The sequence below is a fragment of the Lissotriton vulgaris genome, chromosome 1_1 (genome assembly GCF_964263255.1).
Source record: "Lissotriton vulgaris chromosome 1_1, aLisVul1.2, whole genome shotgun sequence".
NCBI classification, from domain to species: domain Eukaryota; kingdom Metazoa; phylum Chordata; class Amphibia; order Caudata; family Salamandridae; genus Lissotriton; species Lissotriton vulgaris.
Window position 1 is genome coordinate 1,133,605,546 of NC_141685.1, and position 21,535 is coordinate 1,133,627,080.

Sequence of the window (21,535 nt, forward strand, 5' to 3'; positions counted from 1 at the left end):
ATAGTGAGATATTTCTTTTGTAGCAAATGGTGTCTCCAACAGCTAAGCTATATGACCTCTGACCTCCAGCTTCATCTGCACGTCCTCCCGCTCATTCGCCGTCTTATCCAGGTGCTTGGTGGCAAATTCCACCTGACTACAGTATCGGCCGTACATCAGGAACCTAAGACAAGAGAGAGAATACAAAATCTGAGACACAGGTGATCTTAAGTGTAGGAGTGGAAAGAAATGAAGGAAGAAGGCAGTTTGGTTGCATTGTGAGCGAAAGGAGAAGACATTTTGTGGGAGTTGAGTGGGAAGGAATTGTTACACTTGCCGCGCTCCCACCAAGCCCAATTCATCATTACAAACTGAAGGTAAACCAGCCAACATTACAACTATATTCCTAAAACCCTATGTGAAAAGCTGACCTTGATTTAAAATTCTGATTGTTCCCTCTTCTTTCTTAAGAATGACCATCTCCTTGGAGCCTATACACACACATGCCTGTCAAGCCCGAATCCTTTTTACTGTATTTCTGCAAATTGCCCACATCCCATTTCACAGATCACACTGCTCCTTCTTTAAAACAATATTCCTGCAACCTAAGAATACCAAATCTCTTTTAGTCTGTATATTCATCCCACAAACCATTTGCATGGGTTCATATAGCCCCCACTAATTATCACACCTGAGTCCTATACAGTCAATGTATCACAAGGAAAACAGAGTAAATGCATGGAATGGTTTCAATAAGAGCACACATTAATCCCAATAACAAACAATAACTAATAGCCACTTGATTACCCAATAACCTTGGGTTCTGAAGTATGGTACTTGCCATAAAGCACTTCAATAGCTCTTCAGGGGTAGTAAGAAATATATAAATGCATTTACAATACAATGGTGCAAAGAGGGATACAATTTGTAAGTTTTTTAGTCATCAGGGTAGAGTGTGAGCAATTAGGGGCACCATGAGAGGAAACAAGAATAAAGTGGGTGAAAACAGGACAGAGTGTGAAAAAATATAAACCAAGTGAAGAAATAGGGAAAAGTGTGAATCCGTGGAAATGGGGCACAGCGTGATGAGGGCGAGGATGATGAAACATCGGCAATGTGTGAGGAAATGGTTGCCAGTTGGAAGTGACTGGTGTCCTCACCTGCACCTGCATATGAATCTCACCTTTCCTTGTACTTAAGGAACACTTGGTACAAGTCATGGGCACCGTTGGAAGCAATAGATATTTTCACCTCTTCACAGAATTGTCGATGAACTATTAGCAGGTCCTAGAAAACAAAACAGAAACATTGTCACCATTCAGAATACTAATTGAGGCACACAACCAGTTAAAAGGTGCCTGATCAATGGAATCCAGGCACCAGAGAGAACGCCCAACGCATTAATAACAGAGTACTGAAGAGGAGAAGATTCGGAGGGATTCAAGAGAATAAATATAATCATATAAACAAGGTTTCTAAAGAGATGATGCATCAAAATAGGAGTCTAGAGGGAAAGACAAGAACTAGGACGCCCTCCACTCAAAAGTCATCAAACAAAACAAATCCTAGTTCTCATGGCAATATTTATCTATTGGTCTGTAGGCATCAATGGAAAAAGAACAGTCACTCCAGGGGATCTCTGTAATGTAGATATAATCCCTATGTCTCAGCCTATTGCCTCTTTAAAAAAAACAATCTCTCTGCTCTATACATTTAAGACAGCACGAGACTAACAAAAACTTTGAAAGACAAAAAATGTGTGAATAGCGAGAAGGCACCTCACGGGCGCACCACCAATGGGACCCCTGGTTGGTACTCACCAGGATGGCCCTGTTCTCATCATTGGTGCCTTCAAGCATTAACGTAAACGTGTCTCAGACCCAAAGTAAAAGGACAGTGAATGGTGCAGTGAACACAACTTATATGTGACAAAAACTTACAACATAAAACACTTAACATACAAGTTACCGTGCAACCAGGACAATAAACTTTATTCACGTTCCTATTTCTGTTGCAAACAGTAAACACATAAACATAAAAGAAGGAGAGTGTGAATACTACCTATCGATTCACACCCTACTTACAGCCGACATGTTTCATTGCCTTAGTTTTTATCAGGCAATTTCCTCAGGGCAACTCAATTTAAATGCCACTGCAAGAGACACTGTATCTCCAATGCTGTAACATAAACAGATATACATGAGGTTACCTGCTGTCCACCTTTATACTCCACATATAGATATTAATGCACTTTCAAACAGCCATGCTGTATTGAGTAATTAAAATCATTACCCTTCAAGTAGTTTTGCCTCTCATACCAGCCAAGAGGACTTTAAAAACAGGAACGCAGCCCCCATAGGTGAGCGTGGTCCTTTCTCCCTAAAACTACTTGAAGGGTAATGATTTTAATTACTCAATACAGCATGGCTGTTTGACAGTGCATTAATATCTATATGTGGAGTATAAAGGTGGACAGCAGGTAACCTCATGTATACCTGTTTATATTACAGTATTGGAGATACAGTGTCTCTTGCAGTGGCATTTAAATTGAGTTGCCCTGAGGAAATTGCCTGATAAAAACCAAGGCAATGAAACATGTCGGCTGTAAGTAGGGTGTGAATCGATAGATAGTATTCACACTCTCCTTCTTTTATGTTTATATGTTTACTGTTTGCAACAGAAATAGGAACGTGAATAAAGTTTATTGTCCTGGTTGCACGGTAACTTGTATGTTAAGTGTTTTATGTTGTAAGTTTTTGTCACATATAAGTTGTGTTCATTGCACCATTCACTGTCCTTTTACTTTGGGTCTGAGACACGTTTACGTTAATGCTCGAAGGCACCAATGATGAGAACAGGGCCATCCTAGTGAGTACCAACCAGGGGTCCCATTGGTGGTGCGCCCGTGAGGTGCCTTCTCGCTATTCACACATTTTTTGTCTTTCAAAGTTTTTGTTAGTCTTGTGCGGTCTTAAATGTATAGAGCAGAGAGATTGTTTTTTTTTAAAGAGGCAATAGACTGAGACATAGGGATTATATCTACATTACGGAGATCCCCTGGAGTGACTGTTCTTTTTCCATTGATGTCTACAGACCAATAGATAAATATTGCCATGAGAACTAGGATTTGTTTTGTTTGATGATTCTAAAGAGATGATGCATGCCTTGTGGCAAAATCAAAAATAGGCTTACTGGAGACAAAAAACTACCAATTGAGACAGGCATCCACATTAGAGAAGACCGCATCTAAAAGCTACAAGTACCATTTCCTAAGAAGAACCCATAACGCATAGAGGTATGAAACGTATAGACACATTACCCAAGGAAAATTAGCTATTTCTTCAAAAAAACGTGTAAAAAGAGAACATCGGTGGTCCTGACAATTGCTGTATACTACATAATGTTTGGATGGAAAAATAATTAAACAAGTATAAAAGCTACAAATCTTAAGCTACAAATCCTCCCCCCTAAAGAAACAAAAACAGAAAGGACTGGTGAGACATAGATTTGTTTTTTTTTTATGATAGATTGTATAATATGATGTTAAATATTTTAATTTTTTTGCGCCAAATTTTTTTTGCTGAATATTACGCACATCATGAGCACTAGCAATGGGATATTCTTTTACTTTGCACGAAGGATTACTTGCACTAAATGAAGTAATTCTGGTGCTGATTAGGACTTTTAAGTGATATAATAATAAAATGTGTGTACAGTACTCGGTGTCCAAGAGTTTTCTAAGAAAAAGAAAAATACTGAGTAAGATATAATAAATTCAAAAAGTGTGATTTTGAGGATTGTAATTTTTACATAAGTATACTTAGTATGTGCAGACAAAAGTAAAGATCGATCTATAGTAGAGGGCTCACATTGTTGACAGACATACATTCGAGGCCTAAACACCATTCTGCTTTATATGATCCTAACATCTTTTGACAAAAGAGAATGGAGGCAAGGAAACCCCCACTCAAGCAGACGAGAGCAATTAAGGCACGTAGAAGGCCAGTGAGGTGCACAGGAGGCCCTGAGGCTCATATGAGGCCACTGAGACATATAAGAACTCCTTGAGGTGCACCAGATAGCCCTGTGTGGCACTTTGAGTCTGCTTTCGTTCGAATACACATCTAAAGAAGATACTTCTTTCAAGTTCAGGGACTCTGACATCCAATTTGTCTTGCTCATGAGCTTGTTCAGCAACGTTTGTTTCTAGATGGCCTCTTCTGGATTCTAGTCTTTGAAGTAAGTGGACCAGAATAGTCAGCAGTTTTGCAAAACTCTATAGCACGGCCAAGAGACCTTTTCAGAATTCAGGTAACAGATATTGGATGGCGCCCTTAAACTGATAAGATACTTGCCTCTCTTGCGTGGGGTGTAGATGCTACTCCAGAATTATACTTAATACACTCAGTTGCCATATGAGGAGTGCTTTCCCTACCAGATATTGTATATTACTATGTGACAGCTTGACTAGAATTTCTGCCACATGGATAGATAGGGCACCTAATCAGACGAGAATATCACTTGCAGTGTGTTACCACAAATGCACTCTGCATACTTTACTTATAGCTCTGAAGAGTGTCAACCAAGAGACCCTGTATCCTTCATTGTTGATATAACCACTATCAGTACTCAAAGGGGGGACAAAGGGCTTTTAGACAGGTCCAGGATAAAGGACCAAGGAGAGTCTTCAACAAAAAGAGTTATGCTGTTCCTCTGTAGTAAGAGTCCGATACAGGGAATATAAACCAACCTGACCAGAGTAGTTCAAGGTTGGGAATCCATTTTTTGGATCATAATGCCCTCACAGACCCTGTTGGGTGTCATGCTTCATCATCAGGCTGCTCCTCTTCGGGCCGGCGGTGCAGTACCCGACGGGCTCCCTATAGTAGGGGCACTTTTAAAGGAGATCTTGTTCCAACAGCCGTTAGGTGAAGTGGGGGTGAGGGACCTATTGTGTGTAGATAAAAGTGTTTATGAAGTATCTGGAGTGAAGGTAAAATAGGGTTGGGAGTGCCTGCGACAACAACTTTAATCAAAGGGTCTCCTACCCTAAGTAAAAACAAAAATTATAAGGCGCTTAGGCTGAGGTTATGTCTCAGGTTGTGGCGCTCTTATAAGTGGAAGGTCAACATGTTTCTCGCCAATTAGAGTTGGATGTGTTATTCCTAGAGATGGATACCAGGAGTAACGTAAGTGATGACAGGTCCGCCATGCTGGCATGGCATGTGGCTGTGCCCTCATTGATCATTTCCTGTTGAAACAGCACACGCTTTCTATGCAGGAGCTATTTTGGGGGGAAATAGCCTGGAGAAGAGTAAAGATTTAAATTAGATGTCTTCCTGCATCTGTTATGATGGAGTCACTACCATTGCCATAACAGCCTTTTGTCAGCCAGGCTGCAAGATCTAAATGATGGTTCAAGTCCTTCCTATAGATCACAGCACTGCAGGTTACTTTCCTCATAAAGTCACTTTGGGAGAGTCATGACTAATTCCATTACTATTATTTCATGGGAGTCTACAGTCAAGTCAAGGCAACCCATATTGCCTTAGTGAGAGCCCAAAACCTGCAAACAATATTGTCCTTATCAAGAGAGTTTGTGCACGGAAAAGCTTTGTTGTTTAGGGGAACATGCCACAGCTGATATATCACAGGGTTGTAAGTCCATCATACAACCTTATAGATGTCTCTTTGGCCTTTATGGTCCAAAGCCCAGAAGTTTTTCAACTTCCTAAGTGAAAAGTCTCTTTTTTACTTCTGGAGCAGCAAGACTCAATTAGTTGGGATTTCTTCCTTGTACGGTTTTCGTAGCCATGGCCCAAAATATCAGAGACTAAATGGTCTAAACAGAATACTTGCTCAAACCCTACCAGAAGAGTGCACGTTAGTACCTACTCATTGAAGATATCCAAGTGCCAAACATTTTCAAAGGTGCACCATGCTGAGTGCACTGTTCTCTTGATATCGATGGCAGTGTCAAACAACATCAGATGCAGGCAAACAGCAAGCTGCTCCCTGCAAAGACCTTGGAAGACGCAGCATTTGATTAGGTTTAAAGAAAGGAGTGCCTGCACATCACCTTGTGTAACTTGTGTTTTTGACAAACAATGCCCAAACAGGACTGAACTTCTACATCGTTTTAGAATTTTGCAATACAATTGTTTAGCTAGTCTTACTTACAAACCTGAGGCCAGCAGCTCCAGGCACATCATGAAGGCTCTTAAGACATCGCTATTTCAGCAATATTTCAGAACTATGCTTCCCAGTATTCCCCCCCCCCCCCCCCCCCCCCAATTCATGTTAGTCTTCACTCACCCAGCGCCGGGACACTCAGCAGAGTAGCTGTGCACTTTATAAAACCCCACTTAATATAACTTAACAAAACATCACAGATTTTCTGTACTTTTATTAAATGTACACTATAGCAGGGGCTATAGGTCTTTAACCAACCCAGACAGGCTTACATATCGGTATCAGTCAATACTGCCGATTGTACAACTAAAAGTACTTGACTTTCACATGCACTGTAAAACCACACAAGTTCCAGTTTTGGATACACTCAACGTAGATACGGTATACATGGATTTTAAAACACCTTCATTGGTAAATACTAGCTGTAGAAGTAGTTAACATCACAAAATGATTGGTTTTTGTTGTAGTGTTACATATGCAGCTCTTTATAAATAATTGGGCATTCTTTGAGAAAAGGGGCATATTTTGTCTGCACTAATAAAGCTAGGTGTAAGCCTTCATCATAGACTAAACTATTGACAAATGTATATTTAAATACACATCTTGTAATAGAACTAAGTTGATAAATAATATAAGATAATGTACCCATGGATGGTTGTGTGCTACGTTGAGACTGTATATGTGTCCATAGACTACACAAGCACGCATGAAGTGGGGACTCACATATCAATAGAATCTATCATTTCACCTTCATGAGCAATGCGCTGCCATTGCACACTCTTCGGAACACCCTTATGTGATTATAATATATTCTGTTAAAGAAAATAGATTGTTTCCCACTTAAACATTGTGTGCCTTTCTTCAATTTTGTCCTCATAATATTTCATTGTATCAAATTATTCCCCCACACAATCAGCAAGCAATATGTAGGACGTAGAGACAAGCCAGCACTCTCTACACCAGTTACAATCTAATCCAAAAACTCTCTGCAGTTGGGCTGACAAGTTGAAAGGTCAGTCACCTACCTCCACATTGATAAAAATGCTTTCCATGTCCTGGATCTTTAAGAATCGCTGGAGCGGCTTCAGAAAATACTGCAACACAGAGAGGAGATGTCAGTTAGGAAACCCACAGCGACGGCTGGATGCTGACCTGATGCATATAGCAACCCAATGTAACAAAGGGTCTCCTGACTGCAGGTCAGCAGTGTAGCTAGTGACTCCCAAGAAAGTACTTAAGGGAAAGGGGGTGATGTAGCAAGAGCAGTGAGATGAACACAGGCCTGTGTGCACAAAGAGTAAACACGGTGGGTGGCTAGATGAGATATACACCACAATTTGGGAAGCTAACAGAAGCATTCCAAAGCTTAGAGGAGCAAGGTTGGGGATGCTGCCTACTAGATGTGAGATAAGTGCAAGAGTGAACGGTGAGGAAGCTGACTCAGTGGCCTAACACAGGCTGGAAGGCCCAGATCTGCTGTACTGTCCTTAGGCGATCTGGGAAAGTGACAAGGGTGCCAGATCGACCTAAAATGGCAAGAGACATCTAAGACAGGTGTGAGGGCCAAGGGCAGGCCCTATGTTCCCACAGGTATCTGAGGAAGGCTAGAGGACCTAAAGTTGCTGAAGTGTCTCTACGCTATGGCATATCAGACACGCTAGTTAACATAAAGCTGAGGGAGGGCTTCAGAGGCGCCTAGGAGAGGCAAGTCGTCCTGGGATGGAAACTGCCTTGGGGACCTGATACATGCAAGAGGCTCTGCAGCTGGAGAATTCTCCCTAACTGATCTTGTAAAGGCGGGGAACAGGACTGTAAAAGCATAAGACAGGTGAGAGGGATCAGAGTTAGAAAAATGCTGTGGCTTCAGACACTGGCTAAAGGTTATATATATATATATATATATATATATATATATATATATATATATATATATATATATATATATATATATATATATATATATATATATATATATATATATTACCTCAACATGTTACAACTATATAAACAGCGCAGTATTTGTATTCGTTATACATACATCAAATTGCCAATCAAATCTTTATTTTCTTGTATTCTTCTCTTCTTTCTATATCTTTTACTTTAGTCAATGTTTATTTTTTATTGCAGTGGACCTCTTATCTCTTCTTGTTCTAACTAGCGCTTATTCGTTTACTCAATTTTTCTCCTAACATGCTTTTTTCATTGCCAACTCCTTGGCCAATGCCCATTTTCTCCTTTTTGTAATCTACCTAGTGTATTCTGGAGCTCGGTTGGCAACCAATCCATTGATAGCATTCTTTTTGTTGTTACTGTTCCCAGTTCTGCATATTTTTATCCAATTTTTCCTTGTTAGTTCGAAGCCTGCGTTGCAGCGCATGCGCTGCTGCAGGCAAAGAGATATTGTGAGGAGGGGATTTCAGTATGGTGTGAAGCCACGCCCCTTTTTTCCATTGGCAGCCCTCTCGAAACGGAGGCCTGCCATTCGAAAAAGCTCCTGTTTAGCAGATTTGTCTGCTCTGGATACCGCCTCTCGAGGATTCCATGACCTGCCTTACGGTAGCACGACAATATTTTTAGAAATATTGCCTTGGCAACCATGAGGCAGGTCAGGGAGTCCTGGAGGGGCGGGATTCAGTATCCTGTTCCTGCCCCTTTTTTTTACTTCCTGAATTGAAGACGATTCACTCCTTCTCCGTGAGAGTCTTAGGACAAGCTTGAAGATTACCGATCTCCTTGACGCCGAAGTGGACGTTCCCACGCCACCTCACGGCCTTTTGTCCTGCTGGACCACTCGCTACTGCAGGATCCTGCTGTTCTCCGCGTGCAACCTGGATCAGGATGACTACTGACTTGACTCCAATTGAATCCCCTCTTACTGGTCAGATATTCACTGAACCACGCACTGTACCCAGCCCACCATGTCCTGAAGATGATCCTCATTCACATGGATCGAAACGCCGTCGACCAAACAGCTAGACTCTAGGCGCCCCTTCACAGTGGCTCTCCATATGAACATTGAACTAAGACACTATTACTGAATCGGAAACCACTGTGTACCTTCACTGTATATACTTGCACCTTGCACCTTGCGCCGTTCACGCTGTATTCTTTGTCACTTGCGCTGCCGTAGTGTCACAACTCACTGCACTCGTGCACCTTGTACAACCTCTTTGGGCTGATATTTGTTATTTGTTTATTTGTTCATACAGTGTTGTAACCATTTGTATTCATCCTTTTTCCCCCTCCCCTCTCTTTGAATTATAAAATGAGGCTTTTCAGCACTACCATGAACAAAATTACTGACTCCTTGATCCTTTTAGGATAATACTGTATAGATATCCTGACTAGATATTGCTTACTAATCTGTTCATTTATACCCCTTGGGATATTGTTTTGTTTATAATACCTTTTTTTTTGTGTGCGTGCGGTTTTCGTCATTGCTGCCTCGTTCTCCTTGCTGGAAGGAGGCATTGCAGTGGATGGACCCTCCTTGTTGATAGATGCTTGTGCCCGGGAATGTTGTTTCCCGTTTGCATGTGCACAACGTGTATCGAGCGGCCGAATCAGGCCTTAGGTGGCATCCGCTAGGATCCAATTGTGTTGGTCCTCCAGGTCATTCTGATCCCGGCTGCATAGGGGTCGCCTGCTGCGAGTAGCAGATGATGCCCAGTTTAAATTTTCCAGATTCACGCAGCACTAAGGCCTCACGGGGTGCGTTCAACACAAGCAGCGGAAGGATCTGGAGATATCCGATCTTTCGCTGCTCCTTACTGCATCATGGCTACTAGAAATGTCTATGAAGAAAATGTTTTTCGTGCCCGGGGGATGTCACGGCAGGGTTAGGAAAAACTCTGCATTAAGTAGGGGGCCGAGGCAATTGCACCAACCTTGAATAACTATTAATGCTGGCACCGTCACTGAGGTAGCGGCATCTCTTTTCTGCTGAGTTTAGAGCGTTTCGTTGTCCTTTTCTGGTTCAACGAGGCGGCCTAAATTTTACATAACTTTGGTCGTCAGGGCAACGCTTACCTGTCCTCGGTTAACTTCGCCATATTTTAAGGAATCGGCCATGTGGCGATGTTAGGATGCCGCCACCGCCTGATCCCCCTTTGGATGCAGCCCACATGGCTGGTATTCGCAGGTTTATGCACATGAAGTACCCCGAGTGCATCAATGCTCAGACGGGGAGAAAATAGAATCGGAAGGAAGTCATTGCGTAGCTGGTTATAACAAGCATTTGCAATGCAATAGGTCTCGCATTATTTAAGTTTGAGCTATTAGCATTGTAAATGGCAATTGTTTTTTGCTTTGTGCTATAGTTATTTTTTTACATAAAAAGCTATATATAAAATATGTTTTATTAAAGTTATTTATGCAGTATCTAAATTTTGTTTGCATAAAAGAGTACAATAATATCTTAGTAAAAAAGTCAAATATTTTAATGGTAATTCACCAAATGTTCATTTATGTGTTGGTTTTGAAAATAGCTAAATTAATAGCTTTGTCATTTACAATGCCAATAGTTATAACTTTCGCAAATGTGACACCTATAGCATTTGTAATGCAACATTTGTATTTACGTGACTTAGATGTATTGATATTACAAATAACAATGGCTTTTAATTTTTTTTAATACTTAATAAAAGTGATTGTAATTTATAATGGCAATAGCTTAAACTTTTGTAAATAACTTTTGTGAAGATTATGTTCAGTGTATTTTATTGTAACGAAATCCAAGAACAGAAGTGAAATATTAACATCTTTTTGTGACATTTGTAATAAAGCTTGAAACATTGAGAGAACATATTTGTGCTGTGGTGGTGCTGAGTGATGCTGTGGTGCTGCTGAATGGGGCTGTGGTGGTGCTGAATGGGGCTGTGGTGATGCTGAGTGATGCTGTGGTGGTGCTGAGTGGTGCTATGGTGGTGCTGTGGTGGTGCTGTGGTGGTGCTGAGTGATGCTGTGGTGGTGCTGAGTGGTGCTGTGGTGGTTCTGAGTGGTGCTGTGGTGGTTCTGAGTGATAATGTGGTGGTGCTGAGTGACTGTACTCACTGTCACTCTGCACTCACTGTCACTCTGCACTCACTGTCACTCTGCACGCACTCTGCACTCACTGTCACTCTGCACGCACTCTGCACTCACTGTCACTGCACGCACTCTGCACTCACTGTCACTCTGCACTCACTGTCACTCTGCACGCACTCTGCACTCTGCACGCACTCTGCACTCACTGTTTATGCACGCACTCTGCACTCACTGTCACTCTGCACTCACTGTCACTCTGCACTCACTGTCACTCTGCACTCACTGTCACTCTGCACTCACTGTCACTCTGCACTCACTGTCACTCCGCACTCACTGTCACTCCGCACTCACTGTCACTCTGCACTCACTCTGCACTCACTCTGCACTCACTGTCACTCTGCACTCACTGTCACTCTGCACTCACTGTCACTCCGCACTCACTGTCACTCCGCACTCACTGTCACTCTGCACTCACTCTGCACTCACTGTCACTCTGCACGCACTCTGCACTCACTGTCACTCTGCACGCACTCTGCACTCACTGTCACTCTGCACACACTCTGCACTCACTGTCACTCTGCACGCACTCTGCACTCACTGTCACTCTGCACTCACTGTCACTCTGCACGCACTGTCACTCTGCACGCACTGTCACTCCGCACTCACTGTCACTCTGCACGCACTCTGCACTAACTGTCACTCTGCACGCACTGTCACCCCGCACTCACTGTCACTCTGCACGCACTCTGCACTCACTGTCACTCTGCACGCACTCTGCACTCACTGTCACTCTGCACTCACTGTCACTCTGCACTCACTGTCACTCTGCACTCACTGTCACTCTGCACGCACTGTCACTCTGCACTCACTGTCACTCTGCACTCACTGTCACTCTGCACGCACTCTGCACTCACTGTCACTCTGCACGCACTCTGCACTCACTGTCACTCTGCACGCACTCTGCACTCACTGTCACTCTGCACGCACTCTGCACTCACTGTTTCTGCACGCACTCTGCACTCACTGTCACTCTGCACTCACTGTCACTCTGCACTCACTGTCACTCTGCACTCACTGTCACTCTGCACTCACCCTGCACTCACTGTCACTCTGCACGCACCCTGCACTCACTGTCACTCTGCACGCACTCTGCACTCACTGTTTCTGCACGCACTCTGCACTCACTGTCACTCTGCACTCACTGTCACTCTGCACTCACTGTCACTCTGCACTCACTGTCACTCTGCACTCACTGTCACTGCACTCACTGTCACTCTGCACTCACTCTGCATTCACTGTCACTCTGCACGCACTCTGCACTCACCCTGCACTCACTGTCACTCTGCACGCACTCTGCACTCACTGTCACTCTGCACGCACTCTGCACTCACTGTTTCTGAACGCACTCTGCACTCACTGTCACTCTGCACTCACTGTCACTCTGCACTCACTGTCACTCTGCACTCACTGTCACTCTGCACTCACTGTCACTCTGCACGCACTCTGCACTCTGCACACACTCTGCACTCACTGTTTCTGCACGCACTCTGCACTCACTGTCACTCTGCACTCACTGTCACTCTGCACTCACTGTCACTCTGCACTCACTGTCACTCCGCACTCACTGTCACTCCGCACTCACTGTCACTCTGCACTCACTCTGCACTCACTCTGCACTCACTGTTACTCTGCACGCACTCTGCACTCACTGTCACTCTGCACGCACTCTGCACTCACACATGCAACAGTAATGTAAAGCTCTCAATGGACCTTAATCGGAGCGCGTTTCTGATTTAAAAGGCTGGCATGAAATAAATTAAGCGCATGTAAATTAGAAAGGAAAAAAAAACGAAAAAGCTATTAATATTGGGATAGAGTTTACGACATGCAGAAACCACACAGATTAAAGATGCAATCTGGCTGGGGACAAATGCCCACAGGCAAGACAGCAAACTAGAGAGCGCTAGAGTAAGAGTCTTCAAGGAACAAGAGCGGACGCACCGTAATCTCTTGGTGCTCACAGCTGCTTGGAAACTGTAATCAACGAACACGGGGAAATTCTCCGCATCACTGCCTGTAATTCTCTCCCAGCCTTCCACCAGCCCATCCTCTATGCACGTATGCTCATGTTACGCTTAATAAAATATTGACCTTCTATTCAATAAAAAGTGGTGCTATGTCCTTTATACAGCCACTCCATGTAGGCTCTGCGTCCCCACGCTCCAAGAGAAGCAAGGCACAAAATGTGCACTGCATTCAGAAATAATTTTTTTTTAAACATGCCCTAGCTGCGTAGTTGAGGTTCATTTCCGTCATAATGAAAACAAAAAACCCAACATGAAGATAAATCCTTCAGAAAGAATAACCTTAGCAATTGTGTGCAAATGGTGTGTGATAATTAATAGGAAATGTAATATAATATTAGGAGTGTGCGATATTTGCGTAAATTCTTTTGCAAAAAATACATGGAATTCTTCAATAAGTACACGAAATAACAAAAAAACATCGGTCCAGCATTTGGCAGCTGTTTTGCCATGTACATCCTCGCATTCATTCTTGGATACAAGGACATATTTTGCACTAAGAAAAAGTCGCAAAATCACGCGTGCACGAACAGCATCTGCACACGTTCTCTTTGCAAACCTTGTTTCCTGTGTTTATGCCATGGGATATTGACCCGAACAGAAGCTTCTTTACTTGATCTGGTCACGGTGTAATCACGTAATTGCCATGATTTCATCACAAATGTAAAGCAAATGCCAGAAATTAACTGAGATTACACTGTGTAACAGAAATTTCACCAGGACATACATAAAACCACAGAATTAGCGATAGCATCATAAGCGTGTCCTTTCACTGCAATTGCTTAATCCTCTGCATGTACACGGAAATCATTTGTCAAATATCAGGAAATGTAATCAAATAATGGAACAAAACAATTAAATGGAAAGGATAGCAAGGGTTATGAAAACATGTTCTTTGCTCACATAGATTGATTATGCACTCAGCTGTCTGTTGTACGTGCACCACAATATGCTTACAACGTGTGCAGTCTCCGAAGCTGTACGTCGTTACCGAAAGCACAGTGACAGTCCAGTATGCAAATAAACACAGTGCTAGGTGCTTGTGTGCTGACAAAATGGCCGTCTCTTCATCGCGGGCGCACTCTGGAAGTCAGGCAGCCTTTGTTTGGACGTGGGCGGGGCTCGTCAAAGAAACAGGAAGTAACTGCCGAGGAGGACGTCCGAAACATGCAGGCTTCACGCTGAAGTCCCGGGGCGCTTCAGAGAGACCGGGCGAAAGAGCGAGGGCAGACTGCATGGTAACAGAGGCAACACGGGGCTCCCGAGTGGTGAGGAGACCCCTGCGGCGTGCCAAAAGACGGCCCAGGAACCTGCACACCGAGCCGGTAAGTGAGAGCTTGCAGGCGGGGCGGGGCGGGGGGATTGTCTGTGCGTGTACTCTCGTGTGTGGGCGGCGGCGGCTGGGGGGGCGGGGGCGGCGGCGGCTGGGGGGCGGCGGCGGCGGCGGGCGGGGGGGGGGGCCGCCTGGGGAGGTGTAGTGTGTGTCTGTATGTGTGCGCTAGTGTCTGCCTGCGTGTGCATGTGTTGTGAACAGCCTGCTCTGTGTGTGTGTGTGTAGGTGCGGCGGCGGCGGCGAAGGGGGGGGGAGGGAGGAGGTGTGGCTGTGACTGTGATGTGCGCGGCTGTGATGTGCGCATGCGTGAATGTTGACGCGCGTGCACGCAGCTCAATCCACGCTCGTCACAGTTTTGTGTCCCTCATTCCCCGGTGTCAGGCAGCTATAAGTCTCCGACCCTGGACGCATCCTTCGGATGCGAATTCCAGGGCGAGACCTAAAAAGCAGTATGGATGCGGATTCGGTAGTAAGAGTGTCTGCTGACCCCTCCAACGTGGTGTCCATAAAAGGCAGCTCACTGTACAATGGGGAATGTGAAAGGATTGCATTGGGACTTAGACCTGCGAGTGCGAACACTACACGGATTCAAAACGTTTAACGGTGCATTACAAGGATTCTATACGCAACGAGTTGTATAGTTGCCGATGTCTGGCTTGGCACGGAGAACCTCCTTCCAGGGCGGAAGAGGCAGAGCAGCCTGCCCTGAAACTGGGTAACCAAGGTAGAGTCCCTGGGTCGTCGGTACAGGTGCGCATTGTGATCTCTGGCAGATCTTCAGTTTCCCCGGAAAATAAAGGAATTACATTAATTCAGCAATATAATAACAAATTACCAATGCCTCCAAAGGTTATCCGTTCAAGACATTCCACGGACATGTATACAAGGGAAGAACAGTGGCAGCAACAACACAGGAAGCTTTATGATGTGGCAGCCAAGCGTGGTAGATGGTGTTCAGTAACCTCACTGTAGAAAGAGCTTACCAGCCACAGCTTTGTAGATGCGGAGTATCTGCACCATGCTTTTAGCAACTTGAAGGTAGCACATTTTAATTTCACAGTAATTACCTTGTTTTGGAACATGCTATTCGTCGTCTGATTTTAAGACCTAGATGTAGCATTTCAGGGCGCCTTCATGCCGTTACACAAGGCCACGACTCTTTTAAATAGTTATGGTAATATTGGCAAATCACCCGCTAGACTCTGCCCCCGCATTCTCCATCGGGCCAGTCACAGGAATTTCTATAATTCCTGTAAATAAGAGCGGGGCTTATGGTGGCACTTGACAGATCTGCTACAGGGGCGGGCTGTTTGTGAGGTGAGAGATGCGAAGGAGGTTGGGGGTGGTTTGCATGGGTGTGGGCAGAGCTGACTTTTGCCTTCGGGGGGGGGGGGGGCATCAAGTCTGGTGGCGGTCGAAGCAGTGCTGGTGGGAGGGCTGAGGTACTGACATCACTTTGGACTCAGGTCTTCTAAGCGCCTCATACTGCTCTCCTCCCTCTCCTTCCTTCTACCTCACACTGCTCTCCTCCTCACTCTCTTCCTTCTGCTTCATACTCCTCTCCTCACTCTTTTCTTCTGCTTCATACTACTCTCCTCACTTTCCTTCATTGTCCCTCATGCTGTTCTCCTCCACCTCACTCACCTTCCCAAATCTTCACACACTTTTCTTCTCCTAACTCTATGCTTCATACTGCTACACAGCTAACAATTACAATCCAAACCACATAATTCTACGACACATCACATACATGCACTAAATAACACATACCTAAAACACAGTACCATTAGCAAAGCCAAACGCTCTAACATAAACAAATGCGAGACCTATTGCATTTCCAATGCTTGTTTTTCTTTGGCATTATTTCAAACAAACAGTTTTGTAGTAAGTTCTGGCAACCCTCCTGCGATTTCCTCTAGTTTTGCCACTACTGATGACCAGAATGCCTGTATATGATCTCATTTCTATGTTCTGCGTCTATGGAAGTTTGCTTCTTTTTTTCTGGACAGCTTTTATGTGTTCTCTGCAAGAGGCTGGCTAAAGCTATTAGTGAGGTTATGTGTTTGTGAGTGATGCTTGTGCGATTCCCTGACAAGTGTGGGTCTGGCGAGGTCTTGAGAGATATCTCAGGTTATGCATGGGGCAACAGACTTAGCCTTCCATGCTAAACCCAGACTTACCTTACAAATAGACTCAAGTGTGTCAGTGTACTTCTCCTCTGTCTGCTGTATCTCCTGCAGGCAGCAGGCCCTCTTGTCCACTTCTGTTTTAGGCTGTAGGCGGAACACATTTAGGACAACAGCGTTAATGCGTACAGTCACCATTCTAAATTTAGCAAAAAATGTATCTATTGAGTTCCATACCTTAGTTTAGTTGGTGTTTAATATTTCTAATGACTCTGCCACCCACCCTCTTCTATGTACCCCTCTTTGCCTGTCTCAGGATCTCTTAAAAGTGTTTACTGCTTTCACCCACAACACCATACCTAGTTCATACGCCATGATGGCTCCACCATCTTGGATTGGGGTTGTTTACTGCAACCACTCACTTCTGCTGGGTGAAGTCACATGTTCCGCTTGCCTTTGCTGACTTTGATACAAGGTTCCCTGCCCCTTCAGTTGAGGCCGATGTTGTGGCAAGTAGTGAGTGCCCACTTATAAACACTAACCTGCACTGGAGGAATTTCACTCTTCATCAGGTCTTCGTAGATGTCATCGCCCTCATCCTCCTCCATGTCCACACAGTCATAGAGCTCATCATCTTCCTCCACTGTATCACTGTGAGGGTGGATGGGAGGAAAGAAATGAGAAAAGAACCCTTTATACTCCCTGCCAGTTGTGATGGGAGGTGAAATGGGTTTCAGTTAATGAAGAATCGTTTATAAGCCTTACTGCTGTAGCATTACTGACCGGAAGGAAGAGAATAAACGGAGGAGGCTTTTCATAACCAAGGTGCTATTGGAGGTGGTCACGGGGGAGGAGATGAGTGAAGCTGTTTTCATACCCCAACTCTTTCGCAAAGTAGGTCTGCTTCCAATAGGCTTCCAGCAAAGTGTCCTGTTCTGAAGCTCCCAGTAAAGCACCCTACTTTCAGGCTCCCAGTAAGCGTCATCCACCTTGCTCAAATATTTCCAGTAAAGCACACTATGCCTAGGATCTTTGCACAACAGTTTGCTCTCCGAGCCTCAGTAACACACTCTACACAAAGCATTCCAGAAGAGTGATGCTTTCAGGCTCCTAGTGACATGCCTATTTGCATGCTCCCAGTAGGGCACTGCATTCAGGCTTCCAGGAAAGCACCCACATTACAGCCCACCAGTAACATACACTACAAGCTAGCTTCCAGAGAGGACCTCTGCTCTGAGGTCCACATTAACACTCCCTGTTCTCAGACTCACAGCAGTAGTCAATGCCCTAATGTCCCTGTGAAACACCCTGAGCTCAGACTCACATTAACATACCCTGCTCTCTGGCTCCCTGTAAGACATCCTGCTCTACTGGTCAGAGTAAACCCCTTCTTTAGGGCTCCCAATGCCACACCCTGCTCTCAGACTCCCAGTAATACACTCTGGTCTCAGGATAACTGTAATTCTCCCTGCTTTCAGAACCCCCCGTACTGTACAATGCTGCCAGACTCCTAGTAGCATGCCTTGTTATCCTGGCAGGTGATGCTACAATCCATTACACACCACACAACATGGAAATCTCAAAGTCTTTCTACTATACTTCCTGCACTTGCCCAATGTACCAATGCCCAACTAATGACGTTTACATGGCAAATGAAAGCATTAGCTATTACTTGCGGTGTGGAAGGGTGTCTGTGACATTTGACTATATTTTTCTTACTTCTGCGAATTATATTCTGTAGACATTGCGTTTAATGTTACATAAACTAGATTTAGTATATTATAACCACTTACATTATAACTCCAGTGTGTTCTTTTTTCACTTAAACTAGTGCCACCAGTCAGCCAAACACACAAAGTAAATTTGAGCAATGCGCAGTATGCTTTGCATAGTGGGGTACTTAGGTGCAAAGCCGGTGCACTGTGGGAGCATGAGGATTCAGGGATGCCTCATAGCCATAGATAGACGGTGGAACCGCTCACATTCTTTAATATGCTCTTACTGCTCACTTACTCAATTTGGTCTGGCAGCCCACTGTAGATGTCCTCATCGACCATGCTGTCCTCCGTTGGAAAAGGACTGTAGAGAAACAATAATATGAACAGAACATACCAACCACTCTTGAAACAAGATCATCTCAAAAGCAATCACTTGATACACTCCAGCCACATCAGAAAACCCATCATACAAGAACACCTTCTGCCTCCAAAACAAGAATACCTATGTCTACTCTTGCCATCCCCTGAAAGAAAAGTACCCAGTACAACGCAATAACCCTTTAGAGTAGCTTCACAAATGTTGAGAAAATTAAGGTTCATCCAATGGCAAAAGGCTGATAAACAACCTTTCATGGGTTTCTGTAATTCCCTTGCAGGTTTGTTGAATCTCAGGATGATATGTGTGCCATCTGTTTTGCAAGACTGTGGATCAGAGTAGGTTCCCATACTATATTTCCTAATAGGATAATGGATTTATTGGTGTAGCCAAAAAGTGACAACTAAAGTTTTACCGATGGGGCCATGATCAATAGTTTGAATTTTATAGCAGAAAATGACCACTTTCCCTTTTCTTAGAGGACATTTATGGTTTAAGAAAAGTGTCCTAAAGTTCACTGAATAGTGAACGCAGCTATTCTGAGGGAGATTTGCTAAACCAGAGCGATAAACATACACTTTCTAGCACTTCATACATTTGAATACATTTCAGTCTTGTTTGGATTGTGATATTTTTCTTTCATTATTCTTGGCAATCCTGACTCTGAACTTGGGTGCTGATGTCATCAGCCGATATGCAAGTCACTCAGGCTACATACACCTCCGAGCTTTGCCAAGGCCTTTTAGGGGGTCTCTGGGTCCTATTATACATATGCGTCACATTTTGCCAAGTGGATGGGTATGCACCTTTGAGTCTGAGGTTGGATTCAGTAATGCAGTATGTGGTTCCCTCTGCACAGAAGAAAAACGGTAGAAAAACATCACACACCACGAAGGCTTGAAAATCCGTCGTTTTTCACACATTGCTCTTGTGCGAAAAGGTTAAGTTTACATGTTATTCAATGTAATGCTGCTTTTGGTCTGGGGATGCATTTCCTTGATTACATTTTATATCGCCCCCTATGATGTTTTGAATAAGTTGTAACCAAATGTTTCAACCACGAACAATCTACTCTACCTCTGAAACAAGGTCATGTAAGAATAGCGTCCGCCATAGAAACAAGAACATCCGATGAGGAGCTTTGTCCAAGTCTCAATAGGCCACCTTGAACTCAAGATCGACTCAAGCAGCTTGCATGGACGTCATTTGGGGGTAGCCAGGGGTCACAGCTGTGACCTCCAGCTTGCTCCCTGCTACTCCTGGCACTACCTTAGCGACTCCTGGCCTCGGGGGAGGCAAAAGGTTTGGCCCCTCAGAGGTTAAGGAAGTGCCAGGAGTATAAGGGAGCAAGCTAGAGGTCCAAGCTGTGACCTCTAAGTACCTCCAAATGTTGCCCAAGGCAGCTTGACATAAATCTAATCCAAACCACTCCCAGACTAGATTATCTCAATGTCACATTCGGCATTGTGAGTGATTTAAGCCGAGCCTCTTTGAAAGCTTGTGTTTTTCGCTATGGAGTTTGCCTTCAGGGTGAGTGATCCCAGGGCTGGGCCCTGACAGAAGGACCACTCGCATCAGACATCTAGAGTGCTCCCAGGGGTAATCTCTTCTCTACTTCCAGGCTTGGTAGAGAAGAGTGGAAACGGGCATCGGTTCTGCCTACTGTGTTCCAGACAACTGCAAGCCTACCTGGCCAGCTTTTTCGCACAACGGTTATGGCTGGGGATAATAAAAAGCAGCAGCAGAGTGAGAAAGTTGAAGTACAGTTGTTCTGCAAAAATAGTTAAATTAAAAGGATCAATTCCCTGTGCTATATGAAATGACTCATCAGAATCTTCTTATTTCATTAGTAACATGAAGTGGGCGGGCCTTCCCCTTATCCATCTCAATTTAAAATGCAATTTGCCTACGTGTATTGACAATACTCCCATGTTCTCTTCCAGTACACTTGTTCTTTTTTTTTTTTTTTTAATTTTTGAAAACCTTTATTGTGCATCAATAAAAGAACAAATACGGGCCCACAACCATCAGGCCGGCCACGGATACTGTTAAAGCACCAGCGCACACAATACGGCGACACAGTAACACATTATTACCAGTAGCAAGCATTTAACAGTTACACTGTAGATCATCGTGATACCATGTCTCAGGAGCATTGAAGGTTAATTTTAAATATTTTAGTTGCAGCTATTAAAGTTCGACTTTTACGTTTTTTAATTTTATAATATAAACTATAGACTAAGAAAGCAGAGTCCGTGCAGGCGTAGTACACCTGTTCTTGACGCCAGGCCATCAAGTTTGGTATCTAGGGACTCATAGTAGCTCCTCATCTCTGCTTGATTAGCTGAGGACTCCTCAAAGCCCCTCTTTATATCCTGGGAGAGTGCGGAGAACATTGCCGTCAATGATGCTGCTGTGATGCCAACTGCAAGTTCCGTTTGTATCAAACTAGCAGAGACAGGTATATCACTCTGTTACTGTATAGTAGCCAGGGGTGAGAGCTCTTTTTCAGCTTTGTTCTCTGCAGGGCATTCCTTACTTGCTCCAGCTACGAACCCCTCAAAAGATTCAGCAACAACAATAGCAGAAGGCCCCAGCTCTATCTGCTCTCCCCCATCAAGACCTGTACCACCCATCGGACTTCCAGAACTGTCCATGTGCTGCCTCCCTTCAACCAATGTCGAAGCTAATAGTGAGCTGTT

The 21,535-nt window shown here is 44.2% G+C and overlaps 1 protein-coding gene across 2 annotated transcripts in view; it reads right to left on the minus strand.

Annotated features, from left to right (window-relative positions):
- The window catches only part of VAV1 (vav guanine nucleotide exchange factor 1), a 606,828-nt gene that overhangs the window by 211,055 nt on the left and 374,238 nt on the right, over positions 1 to 21,535 (minus strand). For both annotated transcript variants that reach the window (XM_086963789.1, XM_086963790.1), the window contains exons 4-9: positions 18,753 to 18,818; positions 17,282 to 17,390; positions 16,794 to 16,886; positions 7,197 to 7,265; positions 1,163 to 1,266; positions 64 to 163 (exon numbers count right to left, since the gene is read on the minus strand). In XM_086963789.1, coding sequence (XP_086819915.1) covers positions 64 to 163; positions 1,163 to 1,266; positions 7,197 to 7,265; positions 16,794 to 16,886; positions 17,282 to 17,390; positions 18,753 to 18,818 — 541 coding nt within the window. The remainder of the gene's footprint in view (positions 1 to 63; positions 164 to 1,162; positions 1,267 to 7,196; positions 7,266 to 16,793; positions 16,887 to 17,281; positions 17,391 to 18,752; positions 18,819 to 21,535) is intronic.